Here is a 21582-nt window from a genome sequence, read left to right as displayed (position 1 = left end):
CGGTTAAGTTTAGCCCAATATGCTCATTCTTCAGCCCCTCATAAGTCTGAGACACCTCTGAAGAACACTTAGGCTCTCTTAAACATGTTTTGAAATCTGATTTGAGGACTAAGGTTTCTTCTAGCACCGATGCTGAAATTGACAAAGCAATTCAATAATTTTAGTGGGTTTTAAAATTCAGTGTACGGTGAATCAAAGAATGTTATTAATAACTTTGCACCGGGAATTCCCTGGCAGTCCAGTGATTAGGACTTAGCGCTTTCACTGCCCTGGTTCAATCCCTGGTCAGGGAACTAAGATGCAGCAAGCTGCGCAGTGCGGCCAAAAAAAAAACCACACACACACACACACAAACTTTACACATACTGGCAAAGGGAACTGGAAGGAATACTACTTAGTACTGTTATTTAAAATGTTTTAAATCAAAGATTTCCTGAAGAAAATCTCAAGTTTTTAAATAACAAGTTTGTTGGATTTGGTAACAGATTCCATTTATAAGGTGGTAAACTTGGGCTGGAGATGGATAAGAGGAAGATGAACCTCCTCTAACCCCACAGAGAAACCCACGCAAGAGGCAAAGTGACTCTGAGAAAGCGTCTTCCGGAGACCTGGTATGTAGATTACACACAGTTCTTTATAAAACATAGGATCTATCACAAAGGGATTGTTTCAGAACATATATTTTTGTGCCTTAGATAAAAATACCTACCAAGGAATGAAATTATTTAAATAATATATATTAGAATAGAAGGTAAACTCAATAAACAAATGAAAACAGGGAATTCTTTTTCTTCAAAATCTAATAGTATCATATTGGATTTTACGTTTAATAATTTTTAAACTAAAAATATTTTTATATTTGCTAACAAGCTACTGCTAAGATGGCCATATATAAACTTTTTTACTTTATGGTTTTTTTAGTGAAATACACCAAAATACCAATTATTAAAACAGGTAGTTAAAAAAAAAATTTTTTTAAGGCTAGTGTTTTTCACTTTCTTAAGAGGATAAAGAAAAACATACATGAAAAGCAAGGCAGACTTGGAACTAGTTCTCTGCTAAACATCTGCTTTATGAAACTCCAATTCAACACAGGGGAAGAGTACTTATTGACTAAATCCTCAATCAGAAAACTAAAAAGAAAAAAAAGTGAAGAAAGGTGATTCACAGATGATGATTTTCAAAATAAGATTTATCTGTTTGGGATCTTTTGGCACTGAACGTAAAGGATACACTAGATGATGCGGTTCAGAACTCTTCTACTCTTTTTATAATGCCTTCCCCTCAAAATAAAATATCTGCCAGTAAAATAGTATGAGGACTGTTAATAATATGTTTCCTTTTACTCTGAGTTCATGAGTTAATTCACAGTTTTAAGACATAGCAGTAAACTATTTTAAATCTTTACTTTAGTTAATTGTTCACTGTTTCAGAGCCTGTTAGGCTACTATTAGTTGATGGCCCACCCAGAGTCTAAAAAGAAAGTTTTAAATTTCCTGTCAACTTAGCAAAAATGTATTTCAGAAATATTCCCGACCTCTTACTTTTTCTAAACTTTTTCCAGTCTTTATAAATGAACCTCAAATGTGTTATTTTATAATAGAACAACAAATTAGTTTAACCAATACATTAATAAGATATAGACTATTAATATCAAAGCGATGAGGCTGTGAAAACATGATTGCTTAAGTATAGATACCAGGAAAACGAACAAAAGCCTTGTAATATAAACTCACAGTCTATAATGTACTCTCCTTTTGAGATTAGAAATTAAAACGATCAGTGAATCTTGAATATATTTAAATGAGAAATACCAGGTGGTAGAGTCTAGGCCCTAAACTGATTAGATAAGAATAAAGAAAACAGTTACTAAGAAGTTGAACAAAATTCTTTTAGTCTAACTGGAACAGAATAGCCATAAAATGTCTTAAGTTACTAAAAACACAGCTGTGCTGTTTTTGTAATCTTTCTCTATGATGGTACATATTTAGGATTGCAACAAATAAGATGGAGGCCAACTGAGCTTTAACAGTAATAATTATTTACAATTTGATTTTAAAATCTCAGAAGACTAGATTTTACTGGAAGGAAACTTAAAGATTATTTAGTCCAACTGTCATTTTATAGGTGAGGAAATTGAGGCCTGGAAAGGTTTAGTAAATTGTAGGAGGTTACATAACTTTATTGGTAGCATTTTTTAAACTAGAATCCCAGTTGAATGGTTTTTACATCTACAACTAATGTTAAGTAAAAGTGAAAAGCAAAACAAAACAAAACAATTCACCTCAATCCAATTTGTAAGCCAGTAACACTCTGGATCTGTGTTTTCCACTGTGAAGAGAACATTTCCTCTGGGAATGACAGAGCCCTCAGGAACAGCTTTTACTTCTATTGGAAGATGCCCATCATATTTCTGGTAAGAGACAATAATGAAATTATTAATTCAACAGGTGGTATGCCATTACCTGTTTAAATAAGGTTCTTTATATTTTACAGAAGCTAAACTTACTGTCATAGAAATTGCAATTGTAGATCTTATTATATTGCTAGTAATCTGGTCAGAATATCCTTATCCTCCTGAAATAAAATTAGCTAAAATGATTAACAGTTTAGTACTAGCATTAATTTTTAAATTTTATGCTGTAAAAGTACTTCTGCTAAGAAAACTTGTCACTTGAAGAGAATTTCAAACTGATTTCAAAACAAAAAAGTTGTTTTCCTATTCTTTCCAAAAAAAAGACAAGAGTTTATTCCAACATATTCTAAGAGCACTACCTTTCTTCTAAGTAGGTCATTTTCATAAAAGAAAGGCTAAAGACCGAAAGATAAAATAATGGACTGCTATTAGAGAGCACAACAAAATGAACAAACAAAGTAAAAGAGAGCACTCCTTGCCAGTAGAAGAATCTTAAATAGGTTTTCTCTACACTGGTAGTAGACCTGACACCATTTTGGTAGTAGACAGAGCAATCATAGGTATACTTTCTAGAGCTCTGGCAGTCAATATCCAAGTGCAATAATTCTCTCCCAAATTAGGCTGAGGATATATAGTGGCTACATGGTATGTTACTAGATATTTAATTACGCCTCCCCCTTTTTAAAGATAAAAGCTGTGGCTAACTTTTGGCTAGTAAGGTTTATTTATGTGATTTGAGACAAGGTAACTAGACAAAAAAAAAAAAATCATGTTAGAGCAGAAAGAATAATGCCTTAAAATCCTAGCTTGGATGCAAAAGCAGGTAGGAAACTGTGGGCAAGTCATTTAGAATCTCAAGGTCTCAGACTCCATGCTTGTAAAAGGGGTTACACAAGATTATCTCTAGGGAATCTATGAATCCCTAAGATTCTCTGAATATAAAATAAAAATATTTACCACCCTGAGCACTAAGAATTCTATTACTAAGCATAGCACTTAACTTACCCATAACTATAATCCTCACAACAAACCAAATGGGTTGTCAACCAAATGAGTTAGCCAACATAACCAAAATATGTTAGCCAACATATTTTACTGACCTTACTTAAGATATGGGAAAACTAGCAGCGTGCTTACTCAACTTCTTCAAAGACCAATAATTACCAAACAGTAAAATTCAATATTACGATATAGGCAGGAAGTTAAAGTATTTCTAATTACTTTGTGTTTGATAGTTTACAATGAAAAAGACATTCATTTTAAAGATAATGAACACTTAACATAGCAAGGTGCCAATAGATCCCATTCCCAAGCTATCTTTGTAACAGAGAAAACCACCAGGGGACATTCAACACTTATGACTCAATTCCCATGTCTTTGGATGCCCAAAAGTTTAAGCAAGGAATCCAAACATGTTAGGTAGGAATATTACAGTACAATAAAGAATGAAAATTAACTTCATAGATTTGCACCAAACCATTCTTCTAACTATTCAGTAAGGGAAATGTCCTAGAAGTAATGCATAGTGACAGACTCACAGCATCTATTTTCTTAGATAATGTACAGTCCAGAAAATAGGCTTAAAATTTCAAATTGCCAAATAACCATGCCCTTTCTTAATTATAATGTATTTTCAAAGAAAGGATTAAATTACCTTTCTGAAAAATGCTAGTTATTTAAATTGTAATACATATTACAACAAATTACTTAGATATGCTATAGATTTTAGATACTAATGATGTGTTACCAGGAAAAAAAAAAATTAAACATTACCATTAACTTTTCACAAGAATGTCTAAATAGCCATTATATTTATAGGGTCACAGACAGAAAAGAGTTATAATTACAGTTGACCCTAGTACAATACGTGTGTTAGAGGCACCCACCCTCCTCTGTACAGTCAAAAATCCATGTATAACTTACGGTCAGCCCTCTGTAACTGTGGTTCCTCTGTATCTGTGGTTCTGCATCTGCGGATTCAACCAACTGCAGATTGTGTAGTACTGCAGTATCTACTACTGACAAAACTCCACATGTAAGTGGACCCATGCAATTCAAACCTGTGTTGTTCAAGGTTTGAATACCTGTGCTGTGTATAGTCTAATCTTCTATTCAAATTCCACGACAAGAAATTCTGAACTAAAAGCAAAACCAAAATACATAGGTCAAAACATGAAACCATTTTTTACCTCAAGAATGTAGTTCCATCCCTTTTCATTAAAGACATCGTCTTGGAAATGCTCTTTGTACACCTCTTTGGCTTCCTGGATCTTCTCTTTGGTCACTACTTTACCTAAAAAAATAAACATCTCCTGTTTACATTTCTAAAGGCATGCTGTGAGTTGCTGAGTTGTCATAGGATTAATGTCTCTAGCTATTTCGCCCATTCAGTGGATTAAAAAAAACAAGAACTGGGCTTCCCCGGTGGCGCAGTGGTTGAGAATCTGCCTGCTAATGCAGGGGACACGGGTTCGAGCCCTGGTCTGGGAAGATCCCACATGCCGCGGAGCAGCTGGGCCTGTGAGCCACAACTACTGAGCCTGCGCGTCTGGAGCCTGTGCTCCGCAACAAGAGAGGCCGCGATAGTGAGAGGCCCGCGCACTGCGATGAAGAGTGGCCCCCGCTTGCCACAACTAGAGGAAGCCCTCGCACAGAAACGAAGACCCAACACAGCCATAAATAAATAAATAAGAAACAACAACAAAAAACCAAAAAAAACCCAAAAAAAACCCAAGAACTGAGGTCAAATGATTCACCCAGAATCAACAGCAGAGTCAGAAAAGGAACTTGCACTTCTAACCACTTGCTCTAAGCATAAATGTTAATTTCTTATTTGAAAAGCAAATTTGCAAAAGAAGAGATTATTACATGTATAGTATTTTTAAAAAATCACAGTAATAAATTAACTTTTGGGAGATTTTAAAAAAATCTCTATTAATTTATACAGTCTTCAGATTTGAGAGTAAGCTTTTGATAGGTGGCTTTCCAGGTGAATCTGCTCACTTTATTCATAAAGGATGTCTTTGGGGCTGATAATCCAATAATTTTTACAATGCCTAAGTTTTTGCCCCCCAAATACACTTTTAGCTAACTTTATCTGTAAAATGAGGATAACAGTAGAGTACCTACTTTTAGACTGGTTGTGAGGACGAAATGAGTTAAGACACCTGAATTAAAGCACTTAGAATAATGCTGGCCTATAACAAACAATATATTTTAGCTGTAATTAATAATAAATAACATTTTATAAAGTTTTTAAGCTGTAGAAAATTGAAGTGTGACATTAGTCTTTGGTAACTTTCTCTAAATAAGATCGCTAGTAAACTCATTTATAATATCTTGGGTAATCTTGTTGCAGTGAAGTACTTTGGATATCCAAGTAGACTTTCAATAGTATAACATATCTGAACTATCTGATCTTAAAATTGCCAAGGTTATAGAAAAACGTCATTATCTGCATAAAATTCAAGTTATTCTGTATTCAATTCTGAGATTACTTTTATTTGAAAAGGTTAGAAATGAAATTTTCCAAAATGTATAAAAACCTTGGGAACTGTTTCCCCACCCCCCCCCAAATACCATTACAAAATAAGACTAGAAATGGACTTTCAAATAAGAAAGCACAGAAATTATTTCAGTGATTTTTTTCTTCTTTAAAATGCATTTGAGGGACTTCCCCAGTGGTCCAGTGGTTAAGACTCTGCCTTCCAATGCAGGATGCAAGGGTTCGATCCCTGGTCTGGGAACTAAGATCCCACATGCCATGGGGTGCGGCCAAAAACTTAAAAAAAAATGCATTTGAGACTAAGTCCACCGTTACAGGTAGTTTTGAAAAACAGGCCTTTAAGGTAAAACTGACTAGCAAAACATATTCTAATTATAATTGCTACCACAATTCAAAATGAGTTCTCAGGTCAGTAACAAATCCTTTATTTTGAATTAATGACTAAAGTCTATTAACAAACCAGATTAGCCTCAGAAAATTACTCACTTTTCTAAATTTATTCCCAGTCTTACTAGTTTTGGAAAATCTTTGTCATATTTAGAACACCAAGCACATACATCAAATTATAAAATTTAATGCTTTCAAATTAACATATTTCTAAAAATTCCAAAAGAACCCCTAAAGTAGTTAGGGTAATTAAATAAATATCAAACTAGGGCTTCCCTGGTGGCACAGTGGTTAAGAACCCGCCTGCCAAGGCAGGGGACACGGGTTCAAGTCCTGGACCGGGAAGATCCCACATGCCGCGGATCAATGAAGCCTGTGCGCCACAACTACTGAGCCTGCGCTCTAGAGCCCGCGAGCCACAACTACTGAAGCCAGCGCGCCTAGAGCCCGTGCTCCGCAACAAGAGAAGCCACCGCAATGAGAAGCCTGCACACCGCAACGAAGAGTAGCCGCTGCTCGCCGCAACTAGAGAAAGCCTGCGTGCAGCAATGAAGACCTGATGCAGCCAAAAATAAATTTAAAAAAAAAAATCAAAATTAGACTATTCAAAAAGGTACTTAAAATAATAATACAACAATATCGGAGGAAAACTATAATGAGGTATATAAAAGCAGTGTTTTAAACATATTAGGAAAAACAATACCTTTTAAGTACTTATTAAGAATGTACTGCAACCCATAAAATACTGTTTCCTCATATTTCACCTTCCTTATTTTGGAGTTTTCTGTCTTCTTTTCACGGCATTCAAAGTAGGAATAAACTTTGCTTGTGTTGGGTGGGTACTGTTTATAGTGAGTAACCTATATGAAAGAGAAAATACCTGAATTAGAAAATACCAGAAGAATAGAATGTAAATTATGATAAAAAGAGCCTGAAATTATTTAAAACCAGAGAAACTACACTTATTTGCTGTTGATCAGCTTCTTCTCCTGGCTATAAGGAATAAAAAGTAAGTATCATGCTTATTAAGATACTTTTAATAGTTCAGTATCTTAAATTCAAAACTGCAGGAGAGTATTAAATTTTATAAACAAACGGACTGAACTTAAGGAAGTACAAGGCCTCTAAGCTGGACACTTGGAAAAAAAATGCCAAGAAAGATCTCATTTACTCTTGGGGAACAGCCTTCATTCGGGAAAGACAAGCAGCTGCCTGGGGGACAAACACATGATATAAAAGAATGAACTGAAAGCAGAATTTGGTACTGTTACTATTTAAGTGTGGAACTCTTGACAAGTCAATAGTCAATGACTTCTCACGACTCTCCTTCATCTGTATAATGAGGTACTGAAAATGACCCCTTCTAGTCTTCATAATGACACTGTGAAAACCTGGATGAAAGCAATAGCAGCAGCAGTGGAAAAAATATCCTGTTTTGTAATCTTTCTTTTTCTCAAATTACCTCTGAATTGGGAAATAAATGCCTATCCAGTGCAACATCAAATCCTTATGAATTTAAAGATAAGAAGAGGCATTATCACAACTTTCTCTTCCATGAATCTGGGTAAGAGCCACTGTTGAAAATTTTTCTGTTTTTGTTTTAAGAAAAAAAAAAGCGAGTGTTCATTATAATGTGAGTTTTATTATATTTTAATATGGTTACAACCTTTTACCAATAAAAAATAACTGGAAGAATAGTGTATATTTTCCCATTTGAAAGAAGAGGAATAATAATGCCTTAAAGCTTAAGGATAGGGTGGTGAGTCAGGGTAATGGTGGAATAAATCTTTGCAGACCAAGTTTCATGGATGACCACTGTGAACATAAACCATTTTTTCTGTTTAGCTCTGATCTCAAGTTTAGGAAAACTACTGTGTTCCTTGTTTGGCTGCACAATCTCAATCCTAGTAAAACTTGGTTTTAACCTAAAGAAACTTTGTGGCTTTGCACAAAAATTCTAAAACGAATACAGAGAGAGAAAAAAAAGTCACAAGTGTTTAAAATATGTTTCCTTTCTAATAGAAGCAACTTGCAACTCTATAAAAATAGCACCCTGATGCAGCTTATAGGTAATCTTGCAGGTGAATCTTTATGTTAATATGTGGTTTGATTGCCTAAGTCAGGTAAGAGAGCTGGAACTTTCTGTTTTGCTCAGGTACACATATCTATATACTACAAGGTATACGGAGGCCTCATCAAAATCTACAAGTATATGTCAGTTTTTTTAAAGTCAGAACCCAGGGACTGATACCAGGGTAAATTTAAGATTTAAGAAGTAGCTAAGTGAAGTAGCTAATACAGAATCCAGAGCAATTAAGTCCACTAGCCGATTCACTAAAATGCAAAAACATGTGTATATATGAACGATACCATAATAATAAATGACTACTGCTTTAACTACTTAAGAAACTAATTAGAAAAAGATATCACCACTTGAAAATGTACCCAAGATGTATATAAAAACGAAAATGTCCAGTTTATAATCTAAATAACTCCAACTCCCTTAGTGGGAATAAGCAGTGAGGTGGAAGAAAAGTCAACCACGATGAAGTAAAATTTGAAAAAAGTCAGATTCATAGCTGTGTCTCAACAGTTACATGTGACCTTCTTTACAGTTCAGATACTTAATGGTGCATCTTTATAAATTTATTTTTCCTGTATCAGATTTAAAAGTATTAGAAGGCAAATGAATTATTTTCATCTTCTGAGTAGACCAAGCAGTCAAAAGCTGAATGGAAATTGTCCCTAAGCTATTTAACTCCATCTTGGTCTAAAAGTATATTAAAAAATTTCCATCATACAAATACAGTTCCTGTTCAGGACAATAATTAAATATGTTTATAATTTTAAAGCTTTACTTCAGTTGTATTCTTTAATTATGGGACTTAAAACCCTTGCATAAATATTCAGAATGCCTCTCTGAAAACAAACGTTATTAAACATACAAAATTGTCTAGGCTTGATTAGAAATGAAGTATGACTTCTAAAATCTTCTTTGGAGAAACTTAAGAAAACTGTTTCAGAATTTAGCTAAAGAATCTAAGTCACGTAAGGCAAACTCTCTGGCAATTAACTATGAAACGTAATTTACTATTAACTCCCTACTCACACCCAATATGTTTAAAGAGGAATAAAATAGTATTATTCAAATCTATTTATATTGGCATATACACATTGTTTTAATGCGAAAAAAATTTAAACAGAGCTTCTTAGTAAATATTTTCTAAGAATACAGCCAATAGATAATTCTAGTTTTGCTAGGTTTACTGTCCTCTTCATTTTACTTTCTGCTAAACTTATCACCCTGAGCCCCTTGGAACTTTCACCAGAAGATGAGATGATATAGCAGAAATACAAATCAATAAACTGTTATTTTATAAATAGTTCATGCATTCACAAATATATACTCTGTACCAACTGTGTATCAGGCACTGTTTCAGATGCTGAGGATGGGGAAGTAAAATAGACTGACTAGCCCTTACTCTCATAGGGCTAGTGAGGGCTGAGAGATCATAAACAAAATAATTTGAGCTAGATGGATGCTATGAAAAATTAAAAGAAAATGATGGACCAGAAGGGGCCTGGGAGACTAAAGTGGAGGCCAAGAAGGCTTCTCTGAGATAGTAACATGTGAGCAAGGTCTAAATGACGAGGAAATAGGAAATATCTTGACTTCAGGGACAGAAGAGAATGAAGACCACTGTGGTTGGTGCTTAGAGAATGGGGAGGAGGTACATGGTAAGGTCAGAGAGAGAGAGAGATGCAGGGACAAGATCATGTAAGGCTCACAGGCTACCAAGGAGCTTGAATTTTACCTGAAGTGCAGTGGGAAGCCATTAGCATGCTTTAAGCTGGAGTGAATATGATCTGATTCACATTTGACAAGGATCAGCTTGGCAGAGATGGAGAATGGATTACGGGGTGACCAGAGTGGACACAGAGCATTAAGAGGCTATTGCCAAAGACTAGGTTAGGTGAGAGACCGGCTCAGTGTCTTTGGAGAAGTAGGCTGATAGATTAGATTTGGGAATAAAGAGGGGAAGGAATTAAGGATGTCTCCTAGATTTTTGGCTTGAGCAACTGAGTGAATAATGGTGCCATTTACTGAGATGGGGAAAGCCATGGAAGGACTGGGTAGGGAAATCAAGAGCTTAGTTTTAAATATGTTAAGTAAACACTAACAAAAAGTTTCATAATATGCAAAATTAAAGTGACCTGCCCAAAGGGAGCCCTTAAATCATGTTGTTTTTCAGCACTGCTTTGACTTACATCACTAGAGAAAATAGTTGTACAATAAATTTAAAATTATTTATAAGATGAAGAGAAAAAAACAAATTTCTCATAATATCCTCAGCAAACATTACCCCTAAAAATGTTTCCTCAAGTGGCATAGCCTTCCTGCAACAGAGTACTGCCAGTACATAAATATATGTGTGGTAAAGAACAGAGGCACACAGAAAAATGTAGCTCTTCTAATAAAACTTAGCTTCACAGTTAGTTATGTGGTTGATTTACTTAATGAAAAAATAAGCTTCTAAAAACTGCAGTCCCAGATATCCCTGTATAACAGTTCAAGAGAGGTATGAGAAATATTTAAGTTGCATAGAATCTTTCTGTGAGAGCGAAGTATAATTTTCTCCTGAGTTTCTCTAGATTTCCCATAAGGGTGACGTGATAATATTTCCAAGAGCTTTCCTCCCACAATGGGATCACATGACCAAAGGCAACTACTACTAACCTCCTTTTACAGTTAATCACTAAGAAATAATCACAAGCCAACATTTTAACAACACCATGTGTATGGAAGAGCACGTGGAATAACGGACCCAAAGTCACAGACTAAGCTATGTTACCTATGTAATACCTAAGGGCACTCATAAGAGGCACTTACATTGGCTAAGACTCTCTGCCTCTTCAAAGGTAATGTGCCAGAAACAGCAAAAATCATAACTGATTCTTTCCTCTTTTCAATATTATTCAAGATTTGTCAAGCCCTGGACTTCTGTTGCCCCAGAAAATAATTCATTGCTATTTGGCTTTTGAAGCAATAATAACTTCAAAATACAACTTAAGGATTTTTGGATTACATTATTTTGGTGAAGGGGATAAATTGTAAAACCAGCCATTATCATTATGCTGCCTCTTCCCTTAAATCAGGCAGAGTTCCCGGCAACTTGTACCTTTTTTTGCCACACCTTTAAGACAGATTTCATAAACTGACAAAAAGGATACCAGTTTCTGGTATTTTTGTTTTGCAAGATACTCTACAATTATTACTGACCTAATCCAATCTTCCTATGAGGTATGTTCATGATTTACATACAGGATTTTATTTCTGTTGCCTGGGTTTTTCCTATAATTTATAATATAAAACTTACTGGAAAAACTCTGTCCTAAGAATGAACAAGTACTCTCTGACATACAAACTGCAGCAGGGCCACATGTCTCACAAGGCTTAGGCTGCCGCTGTGACCATACTTAAGTGCCTGTTCAGAAGCGGTGAAAGAGAAGCAACTATGAAAAATAGGAACAGCTCAGAGGAAGACACTGCGTAGCTAAAAGTCCAAGGCAGGACTAACTTGCCCATAAGATTCTCATTTATCCCCAAATCTTTTCCGCCAAAAAGCCCCAAATTAAGATTTGTTATTCCGCTACGAATGAGGAAGCAAGCTCTTTTTTAAAAAAAGCTAACTTGGGTGCTTAATCATCATACATGAATTATACAGCCTTTTATAACTTTTCTAAAATCAACTTTCACCCATCTTAGATTGTAAGGGACATCTTTCGTATTTTATAATATCTAGTAGGCCTCCAATATTTATTAAATTAATGCATGAAAATGTGCTGAGTTCTAGATAACCAGTTTTAAATGACCTTTTGAGAAGCAACCCACACTGGACAGCACATTTCATAACTAACGTGTGATGTGGTTTAAACTGTAAATTGCTTAGGGATTACTTTCTTGTGCTATACATTATTTTTTCCAACTAGGGCTCAATTGACAACGTCATCCATTTTAATCTGCTAACAGGTAAAATGTTCAGAAATGTTAAAATGATTCTCTGCTGTAGTTTGTTACAAACATTATCTACATAGGAGGGGAAGGAAGAATGGAACAGAAATGAATCTTTTAATGATCCGGTTATACAGAAACTGATCAATGGCTATCCCAGAAATAAGTGAAAAAAATGACCTGTCTCTTTTATAAAAAAACATTCCAAATGCTTTTTAAGCACTGCAATGGCTAAGGCCAGCCCAAACGCACCTTTCTCTAGCTGGCTTAGCACAATGTAAATATAACACAGTAGATAATTTTCCTTTAAACCATTTTGAAAACATAAATGGTTAACACTTAAGTGTCCTTTTCATTTGTAACAAGAACCCAGGATAAAAATAGAAGAAACAACCACATTCACCTATTTCCTTAGTTCATCAATATGTATAATAAAGTATGAGATTACAGAAATGAATATGCATCTTAAATGCCTCTCCTTTGGCCCAAATTGTCCCGATCCCTCTGGAAAGGATACAAGTGAAAACAAAATTCCCACATGTTGTCATGCGCTTGGACACTATCCCATCTACTTGCAAAACACCTTTCTATAGTGCCTAGACAGCCAATTATCCTTGCTTCAGTTCTAGAAAAAATAAATCAACAATATTCTGCTCTCTTCCACCAATACATCTAAAGCTGTTAGCTACCCACTTTAACTGGCCAACAGTATGCAAGTACTGATAAGGATATGCATGTAACATTCTCATGTAATTTCCTAATAAAAGTGTAATTTCACCACTTCTAGACTCAAGATTACCATTTCTGTCTCCTCTTCATCTAAGAAGATGAAAAGCCGAAAATGATAAACAGGCTATAAGGACCACTAAAAGTGTAAGGAAAATGAAACTTAAAAGACTAAATTGTGAGTGTGCAATACACTACTTATTTTACTGTACTGCTGTAAACCACTGGTATAAAACATATCCTGACTGAATCCTCTTGAGGGTTTTTTTGTGGGGGAGGGAGGGAAATGAAATATCTTACAAAGATGATAATCTTCTTAAAAGGTTTTATATTCGAAAGGGGATAACACACACCAGTCTGACTTGCAAACTGACAGGAATAAACTTAATTAAATAGATGCAAATTCTGACAGTGTAGTTAAGAATGCCTTGCTAGCAGATTAGAAAACTTTAAGGTAACCACTCTTACCTTTCATCCCAGGAAATTGATGTTAAAGCAATTTACATTCCTTATATATAATGGCTAGAGGAACTACAAACCAAAGAAGCTTACACACTGTTTTGTAATGTTTAAACCATTTTGAAAATATAAATGGTTAACACTTAAGGGTCCTTTTCATTTATAACAAGAACCCAGGATAAAAACAGAAGAAACAACCACATTTACCTATTTCCTTAGTTCATCATTATGTATAATAAAGTATGAGATTACAGAAATGAATATTTATTTATTTAAATTTATTTATTGTATTTATTTTTGGCTGTGTTGGGCCTTCGTTGTGGTGCGCGGGCTTCTTATTGCGGTGGCTTCTCTTGCTGCAGAGCACGGGCTCCAGGCACACGGGCTTCAGCAGCTGTGGCTCGTGGGCTCTAGAGCGCAGGCTCAGTAGTCGTGGCCCACGGGATTAGTTGCTCCGCTGCACGTGGGATCTTCCCGGACCAGGGCTCGAACCCATGTCCCCTGCATTGGCAGGCGGATTCTTAACCACTGTGCCACCAGGGAAGCCCTGAATATATACTTTAAACGTCTGTTTTGTTTTTAAAAGTTGAACCAATCAACCTCCGTTTACATTTCCCATTTTCAATAAAATAAGTTACTACATTAAAAAATTTGAAAATTATTTTAAAGATTTAGTTAAGGATAAAGTTCTAGAAAACTATGCATGAGACCATTCTAAAATCACTATTAAAAATACTCAAAACACTATAATTGAACTAAGAGACCACAGAGGAGCACAAGTAAAAATATCCTTGATAGCACTATGATATCCTTGCAATTGTGTAGATTTCCACTTTAAAATTCCATTTAAAAGACCACTTGTTAAAGAAACCTGGTTCTACTTTAAATAATAACCCACCTAAACTATCATAAGTAGAATCTTAAACCAGCTGGGAAGGAAAGTTCAACAGAGAACTTAAGTAAAATAGGATTCTCCAAAATACTTTATTGGAAAATTTAAGAAAAAACAAAAAGCAACAAAAACCACAACAAAAACCAAAACCTGAAAACATTATGCTTTAATCACTATATTCCAAACTACGATGCTGCTCAAGTAAAAACGAACATTTATTCTGCGAAAGTGGAGTTTCCAGTCTGACATGTCACTTTTAGGTGTCCTGCCTAACAAAGCTTGTTAGCAAAGTATAATCCAGTTTATTTCATATAATTTGGAAACTAGGGGAAAGGATATTTGCCGGATTTCTCTTTAATCACTCTTCCCTTTACAAATGTGAGTTTCAAATAAAATTAACGGGTCAGCTATACATGCAAGCGTCCAATAGCCATAGTAAGAGAATGTTGTGTCGCTTCTCTCTCAACAAGTTCTCCAAGGTTAACTACAGTTCATTTAACACCTCGTGTTTCACTTTCCTTTTCACAGAAATCTTGTAGTGGTCCTAATGGAATAAGGGCAGATCGGCCTTTCCAACAAGAGATAAGGAGCGTGAGTGATCACCAGGAGCAAAGGAGTTTGAAACGGAGCCCAGTGGAGTGGGACGGGGGAATCCAGCAGGGCTACCAGGGACAGATAAGTGTCCTCCGCACCCGGGCCACAGGCAGAGGAACGTGGCTGGCTGCTCTGGCACCCCTACTAGGGCTTCGCCCGCCCGTTCCTCGGGAAGGGGCGTACCTGCCGGCTAAGGGGTGAGCGCGCTCGACTCAGCTCCGCGGGGGAAACCCCACTTCTCAAACCCGGCTCAGTCTTTCCACCGTGGAACCCAAGGGGCCGTTACTTAACTGACCCGCTCCTCGGGCGAGCCCTCGCCCAGCCCGGCCCGGGGCCAAAAGGCCGCGCTCCTGCGGAAGACGTGAGCTCGGCCGGTGACGCCCCAGCCACCCCGGCCGCCGGCCCGCTGAGCCGAGCTGAGCCGCCCCGAACCCCGGGCAGCGGGCGCGCGGCACCAGCTCGGGCCCGCCTCAGCCCCTCGCCGCGCCCCCCACCCCAACCACGCACCCACCAGGCCCCGCCTCCTGCCGTCTATCCCTCCATCCCTCCTCCATCCCTCCTCCATCCGCCTCCTCCCCACTGCGGCGCCAGCCTCACCTGCCCCTAGTCGCCGCCGCCGCCGCCGCGCCTTCCCTCGGGGCCGCCTCGCGCCACGACCCCAGCCCGGCCGCCCCTGCCCCGCAGCCTCGCGCTGGTCCCCGACGCGCCCTCTCTTCCTCCGTCACCTGCCCCCGCCCCGAGCTTCTACCTTGTACGAGTCGGTGGCCAGGAGGATGTTGAACTCGGCTTCTGCCGCAGCATTCATCTCGGGCCGGAGTGTAGGGGCCGCGCGCCGCGGTCTGCCCGGCGCGGCTGCGAGGAAGGAGAAAAATGGGCTTCACCGCGCTCCGTTGCTTAAGTCACCGCTCTGTCGGAGGGGGAGGGTGAGAGGAGGAGGAAACGGAGCTGGGAGGAGGGACCAGAAGAGGGCGGGCCTGGGAGCAGTGACGCAGCGGGGGAGGCGGTGCGCGCGCTCGCAGTCTAGGGACTCCGGCGGCCTCCTCACCCCGGCTCCCCGCCCCCGCCCCCGCCCCCGCCCCCGCCCCATCGCCCCGGCAGGGACGCGAGGGGCGGGGCGCGGCCGCGCGTGCGCAGCGCGCAGGGGGGTGGGGCGGGTAGAACGTGAGGCACGCTCCCTTCTCGGAGTCGCCCATCCCGGGAAGCCTGAGGCTGCGGGGCCGCCCCGGCCCGTGACCCGGGCGCCGGCTTGGCTTTCGTTTCCCTGCCCGGCGCAGTGGGGCGGGGCCGGGAGGGGGCGTTCCCAGCCTCGCCAGCTCTGCGATTAGCCGGTTCGCCCGCCCCGCTGGCACCTTCCTATCCTACCCAGTCCTGGCCCGTTTTCTGAGTCCTCTTGAAGTCACGCCATCCGGCTAGGGGCCCAAGGAGCCTCCCTCTGCCCGTCTCCCCGTCCCCCTCGCGCAGTTACTCACCTTTGTCTCTGGCTCGGATTAAGGATCGAGCCTTTTGCCTCCATCCCTCGTGTCCCTCCTGGTCCTCCTAACCCTCGCTTTAAAATCTGAAGAGCTGCGGTGAGGAATAGGTCTGGGGGGCCCCTTTAATCTGACGCATCGACTCCGCTTTCCTCCAGCTCTATGGCTGAGCTCTTGATCCTCTGAGGATGTTTAGACTTTCCCCGAGAAAATAGCCTGCGCCCAAAGTCGGGGGTTGAATTCAATCCTCACAGATAATCAGAGGACAAGACCTAGTTGAATCTAATATTGCCGAGAAGTAAACGGCAACGAGCCAAGTCTTTGACAGGATGCGAGACTGACTTTAGTCATCGTTGTAATCGCTCAATCTTGGGAAACGGGTTGGCAACCTGGAAATAAAAAAGCGAGTGAAACGACGTCGGATGACTTCAGCCAAATGCGGACCATCCATTTGCGCAGTTCTCATACGTGGTTGCATTTTTGCGTAAAACTATGATTCCCTTTGTCCCCATGATCAATAGCTGCTTCTCTCTCTTTTTTTTTTTTTTTTAAGATTTAGGTTTTACAAGATACAAGTAGCTGGGAAAAAGCGATTTAATGAAAACCAGTACGGGAACTTTACAGATTGTCATTCAAATTAGTGAAAGTCTCATTTTATGGGGGTGGGGGGTCGGGGTGGAGGCTGTGAATTTAGAGTTTCATTGCGCGAAAACTGACACCGTTTCAATTAAAAGCAACTTCAGTCCAGACAATGTCACGGAGTCAGTACAGATTCCTGACAAATGCCTCCATCTATAGGTAGATGCAGTACAAGCAAAGATCACAGAAGTAGTGAGATATCCCTAGGCACTCACCAAGGTAGTGAGATATCCCTAGGCACTCACCAAGGTAGTGAAAAATGCTAATGCATTGAGAATTATTTTCAACAACAAGGTTTAAAACAAACGAGGCTTTTTTGGTTGACCTTACGTGTGTTTACTACGGAAAATTACTTTTAAAACTATTTAAATAATTAAAATATTAAAAATTTTATTAGGGGAGATTCTGTTATATTAGTTTAAGCAGTGCCATTCAAAGAAGAAAAATGATCCTTTTTGCTCCTCTTAATTTGGAGCTTTTTTCCCTTCATTCATTTAAAATTTCTATAACCTACTTTACTTAAATGACAAATGCTTTTTGCTTAGCTTCCTGGAATCCATGTATGTATATAACTGACCATTGTTCTATGCACCTTATGCAGGAAAAAAAAAAAAAAGAATTCTGATTACAAAGAGGGCTTTGTTTATGGTAGCATTTTTTTTTTAAAAAGCAAAATAAAATTTGAACTGCATTCTTTGAGCTGAATTTACAGTTTTAAGGTGAAAAGGCTTAATATCAGTGCAAGTAAAAATGTTAATATTACATTGGCATTGCTTGTTAAACGCAGAAACTCATAAAGCCTGCACCCATATTAGCAACTTAAACCCTCACAGCAGTCTCCAGAGAGGAAAAAGAAGTCATGTTACCAATAGAAAATCACCATTTGTCTAAGGTAGAATTAGGCACACTCTATATGTAACTACATGGCTAAGCAGGAAGAATTTTGAGTAAGTCAGGATTTACAACTATGAAATTATCACCAAATACAAAGTCAAGGTTTCATTTTGAAATGGCCTCCCCTGAAGGACAATTTAACAGCTAGCATTTAGTATGTTTATCTAGTAGCATATAATAGATCTGAGAAACTGTTTCTCATAGGTCCCCGCAACATGACAAATAATGACGAAAACAAAGACTCAAATGGGCCCCCCCTCACTTTGTTCAAAGTCCTGGATTAATCTGCCATTCCTACCAAACAGCCAGTCAAGCTTGGTGAATTGGGCATCCAGCTCCTTGTCTATCTTCCTTAGAGAGCTATGAAAGGCCTGTGACTCATACATTTGATCAAAGCGGGTTTTCCTGCACCAGCCTGTTTCCACACACCCTTCCAGACAGCCTTTGGTACACTTTTGTATTTCAAAGTTGCCTCGGATATTCTAATCAAACCTGAGTTCACCTCAGTAATAACACTGGAGATGTAGGTGTGGGACTCACCCACCTGGAACTCCTGACAATGGTCCTATCCATTACCCTACATAACTTTCTCTAGCCTTACCAAGGAGCAAAAGCTGTCACGAAGACAAATGTAAAACAGGAATTTTTAAATTAAACTTAAACCTTTTTCTTATTCAAACTTCCATGGCCCTTTGGGGACACCCCAGAGTTCTAATTTTGTAAGGAAAAGGTCTCATCTACAGAAAGACATGGGTCTTTGTGAATCTGATTATCAGCGCTGCCCAACCCTGACTCAGTTTGCTGGGTCCTCTACAATCACATAGAGACGCACAGAAAACTGCTGAGTCTTAGTCTAAAAGTATAGAAGTGATAGAGTAAATGTAACCCACATACAGGAAGAATTAGCACACATACATGGATTGTTCATAGACCTTCCATTACAAAATGTTCTGGTACACTTTCTATGGTCTTGTGGTCTGACTGTGCTACACTCTCCTAACCAATTATTTTCCTGGGCAAAGTAAGGAAAATGTGTACATGTTATGATGCTATGAGTGGGGATTTGGATGTCATAATTACTTATAAATTTTGCTGATGGCCACTTTTAGACTCAATGGCCACAATCAATGACTGAGAGAATGAGACTGTTAGGACTATAAAAGACTGTCGAGATATTTTCATGCAGCGTTCTCCTAAGAGAGTTTTTATCACTGATGGTAGTATGTGGTACATATCAGTGGTAACAGATATGCATTTTTATTTCAATCATTATGTATTTATTTTTAATGAGTTTTAGAAAAATATAACTAGCACACAAAACTCAATTTTTTTCTTGGGAATCATTACTTAGGATGAAGCCAAAGTTGATGGGCACTTGGACTGGTGAACTTTGTTATTTTCCTTGCCTTTCCTAACCTGTCAGCTGCTTTCATATCTTCAGCAGAAGACTGGTTTCCTTGAAGAAGCGAAACAGAAAAGGCTACATACTGTATGATCTCATTTATATAAAATTCTAGAAAGGCAAAACTAGTGTGAAAGAAAGTGATTGTCAGAGGCTGAGGCTAAGGGAAGCTGACTGAATGCAAAGGGGCATGAGGAAACTTTTTGGGGTAAAGGAAATGATATGTGTGATAGTGATTATACAACTGTTCACATATGTCAGAATTAATTGAAGTCTATACTTAAAATTGGTGAATTGTATTGTGTATAAATTATATCTCAAGAAAACTAAAGACTGGTTTTCTTGAAATCATTTAAAATATTTTCCCCCTCTTTTCCCATTCTGTTTTCTTATGTTTCCATTTCCATGTTCCCATTTTACTTTACAGGATTTGGAGATGAGCACCATTTTGCCCTCCTTAGAGAAAGGACAGTTGTTAGAACAAAAAAATCTTACAATTTGTATGGAAACGCAAAAGACCCCGAATAGCCAAAGCAATCTTCAGAAAGAAAAACAGAGCTGGAGGAATCAGGCTCCCTGACTTCAGACTATACTACTGATACAAAGCTATAGTAATCAAAACAGTATGGTACTGGCACAAAAACAGAAATATAGATCAATGGAAGAAGATAGAAAGTCCAGAGATAAACCCATGCACCTATGGTCAACTAATCTATGACAAAGGAGGCAAGAATATACAATGGAGAAAAGACTGTCTCTTCAATAAGTGGTGCTGGGAAAACTGGACAGCTACATGTAAAAGAATGAAATTAGAACATTCTCTAACACCATACACAAAAATAAACTCAAAATGGATTAGAGACCTAAATGTAAGACCAGACATTATAAAACTCTTAGAGGAAAACATAGGAAGAACACTCTTTGACATAAATCACAGCAAGATCTTTTTTGATCCACCTCCTAGAGTAATGGAAATAAAAAAGTAAACAAATGGCACCTAATTAAACTTGAAAACTTTTGCACAGCAAAGGAAACCATAAACAAAACGAAAAGACAACCCACAGAATGGGAGAAAATATTTGCAAATGAAGTGATAGACAAGGGATTAATCTCCAAAATATACAAATAGTTCATGCAGCTCAATATAAAAAAAGGAAACAACCCAATCAAAAAATGGGTGAAGGATCTAAATAGAAAGTTCTCCAAGAAGACATACAGATGACCAAAAAGCACATGAAAAGATGCTCAATATCACTAATTACTAGAGAAATGCAAATCAAAACTACAATGAGGTATCACGTTACACCGGTCAGAATGGCCATCATCAAAAAAAAAATCAACAATAAATGCTGGAGAGGGTGTGGAGAAAAGGGAACCCTCCTACACTGTTGGTGGGAGTATAAGTTGGTACAACCACTGTGGAGAACAGTAAAGAGGTTCCTCAAAAAACTAAATATAGAACTACCATATGATCCAGGAATCTCCCTCCTGGGCATATATCGTAATTTGAAAAGATACAGGCACCCCAATGTTCATTGCAGCACTACTTACAATAGCCAAGACATGGAAGCAACCTAAATGTCCATGGACAGAGGAGTGGATAAAGAAGATGTGTTTCATATATACAATGGAACACTACTTAGCCGTAAAAAATAATGAAATAATGCCATTTGCAGCAGCATGGATGGACCTAGAGATTGTCATATTGAGTGAAGTCAGACAGAGAAAGACAAATACCATATGATATTGCTTATATGTGGAATCTAAAAAAAATGGTACAAATGAACTTATTTAGAAAACAGAAATAGAGTCACAGATGTAGAAAACAAACTTATGATGACCAGGGGGCAAAGGGGGGGGAGGGATAAATTGGGAGATTGGGACTGACATATGCACACTACTATATATAAAATAGATAACTAATAAGGACCTACTGTATAGCACAGGGAACTCTACTCAATACTCTGTAATGACCTATATGTGAAGAGAATCTAAGAAAGAGTGGATATATGTATATGTATAACTGATTCACTTTGCTGTACATCTGAAATTAACAGAACATTGTAAATCAACTATACTCCAAGAAAAATTTAGAAAAAAAACAAGAAAGGATAGTTGTTGAAGTTGCTGAACATTTATAGAAACCCAATGTCAAAAGGAGTTTCTTGCTATTGAGTAGGAAGCAG

The 21582-nt window shown here is 38.2% G+C and overlaps 1 protein-coding gene across 1 annotated transcript in view; it reads right to left on the bottom strand.

Annotated features, from left to right (window-relative positions):
* NAMPT (nicotinamide phosphoribosyltransferase) overlaps nt 1-15899 on the bottom strand; it is a 37977-nt gene extending 22078 nt beyond the window's left edge. Inside the window, exons 1-4 of the mRNA XM_068550392.1 lie at nt 15741-15899; nt 7012-7168; nt 4606-4709; nt 2285-2413 (exon numbers count right to left, since the gene is read on the bottom strand). Of these exons, the coding sequence (XP_068406493.1) occupies nt 2285-2413; nt 4606-4709; nt 7012-7168; nt 15741-15797 (447 nt within the window). The 5' untranslated portion in view covers nt 15798-15899. The remainder of the gene's footprint in view (nt 1-2284; nt 2414-4605; nt 4710-7011; nt 7169-15740) is intronic.
* Nucleotides 15900-21582: the final 5683 nt, after the last annotated feature.

This window comes from Eschrichtius robustus, chromosome 8 (genome assembly GCF_028021215.1).
Source record: "Eschrichtius robustus isolate mEscRob2 chromosome 8, mEscRob2.pri, whole genome shotgun sequence".
NCBI classification, from domain to species: Eukaryota; Metazoa; Chordata; class Mammalia; order Artiodactyla; family Eschrichtiidae; genus Eschrichtius; species Eschrichtius robustus.
The sequence above is the reverse complement of the archived record's forward strand: the minus strand, read 5'-3'. Positions and strand labels throughout refer to the sequence as shown.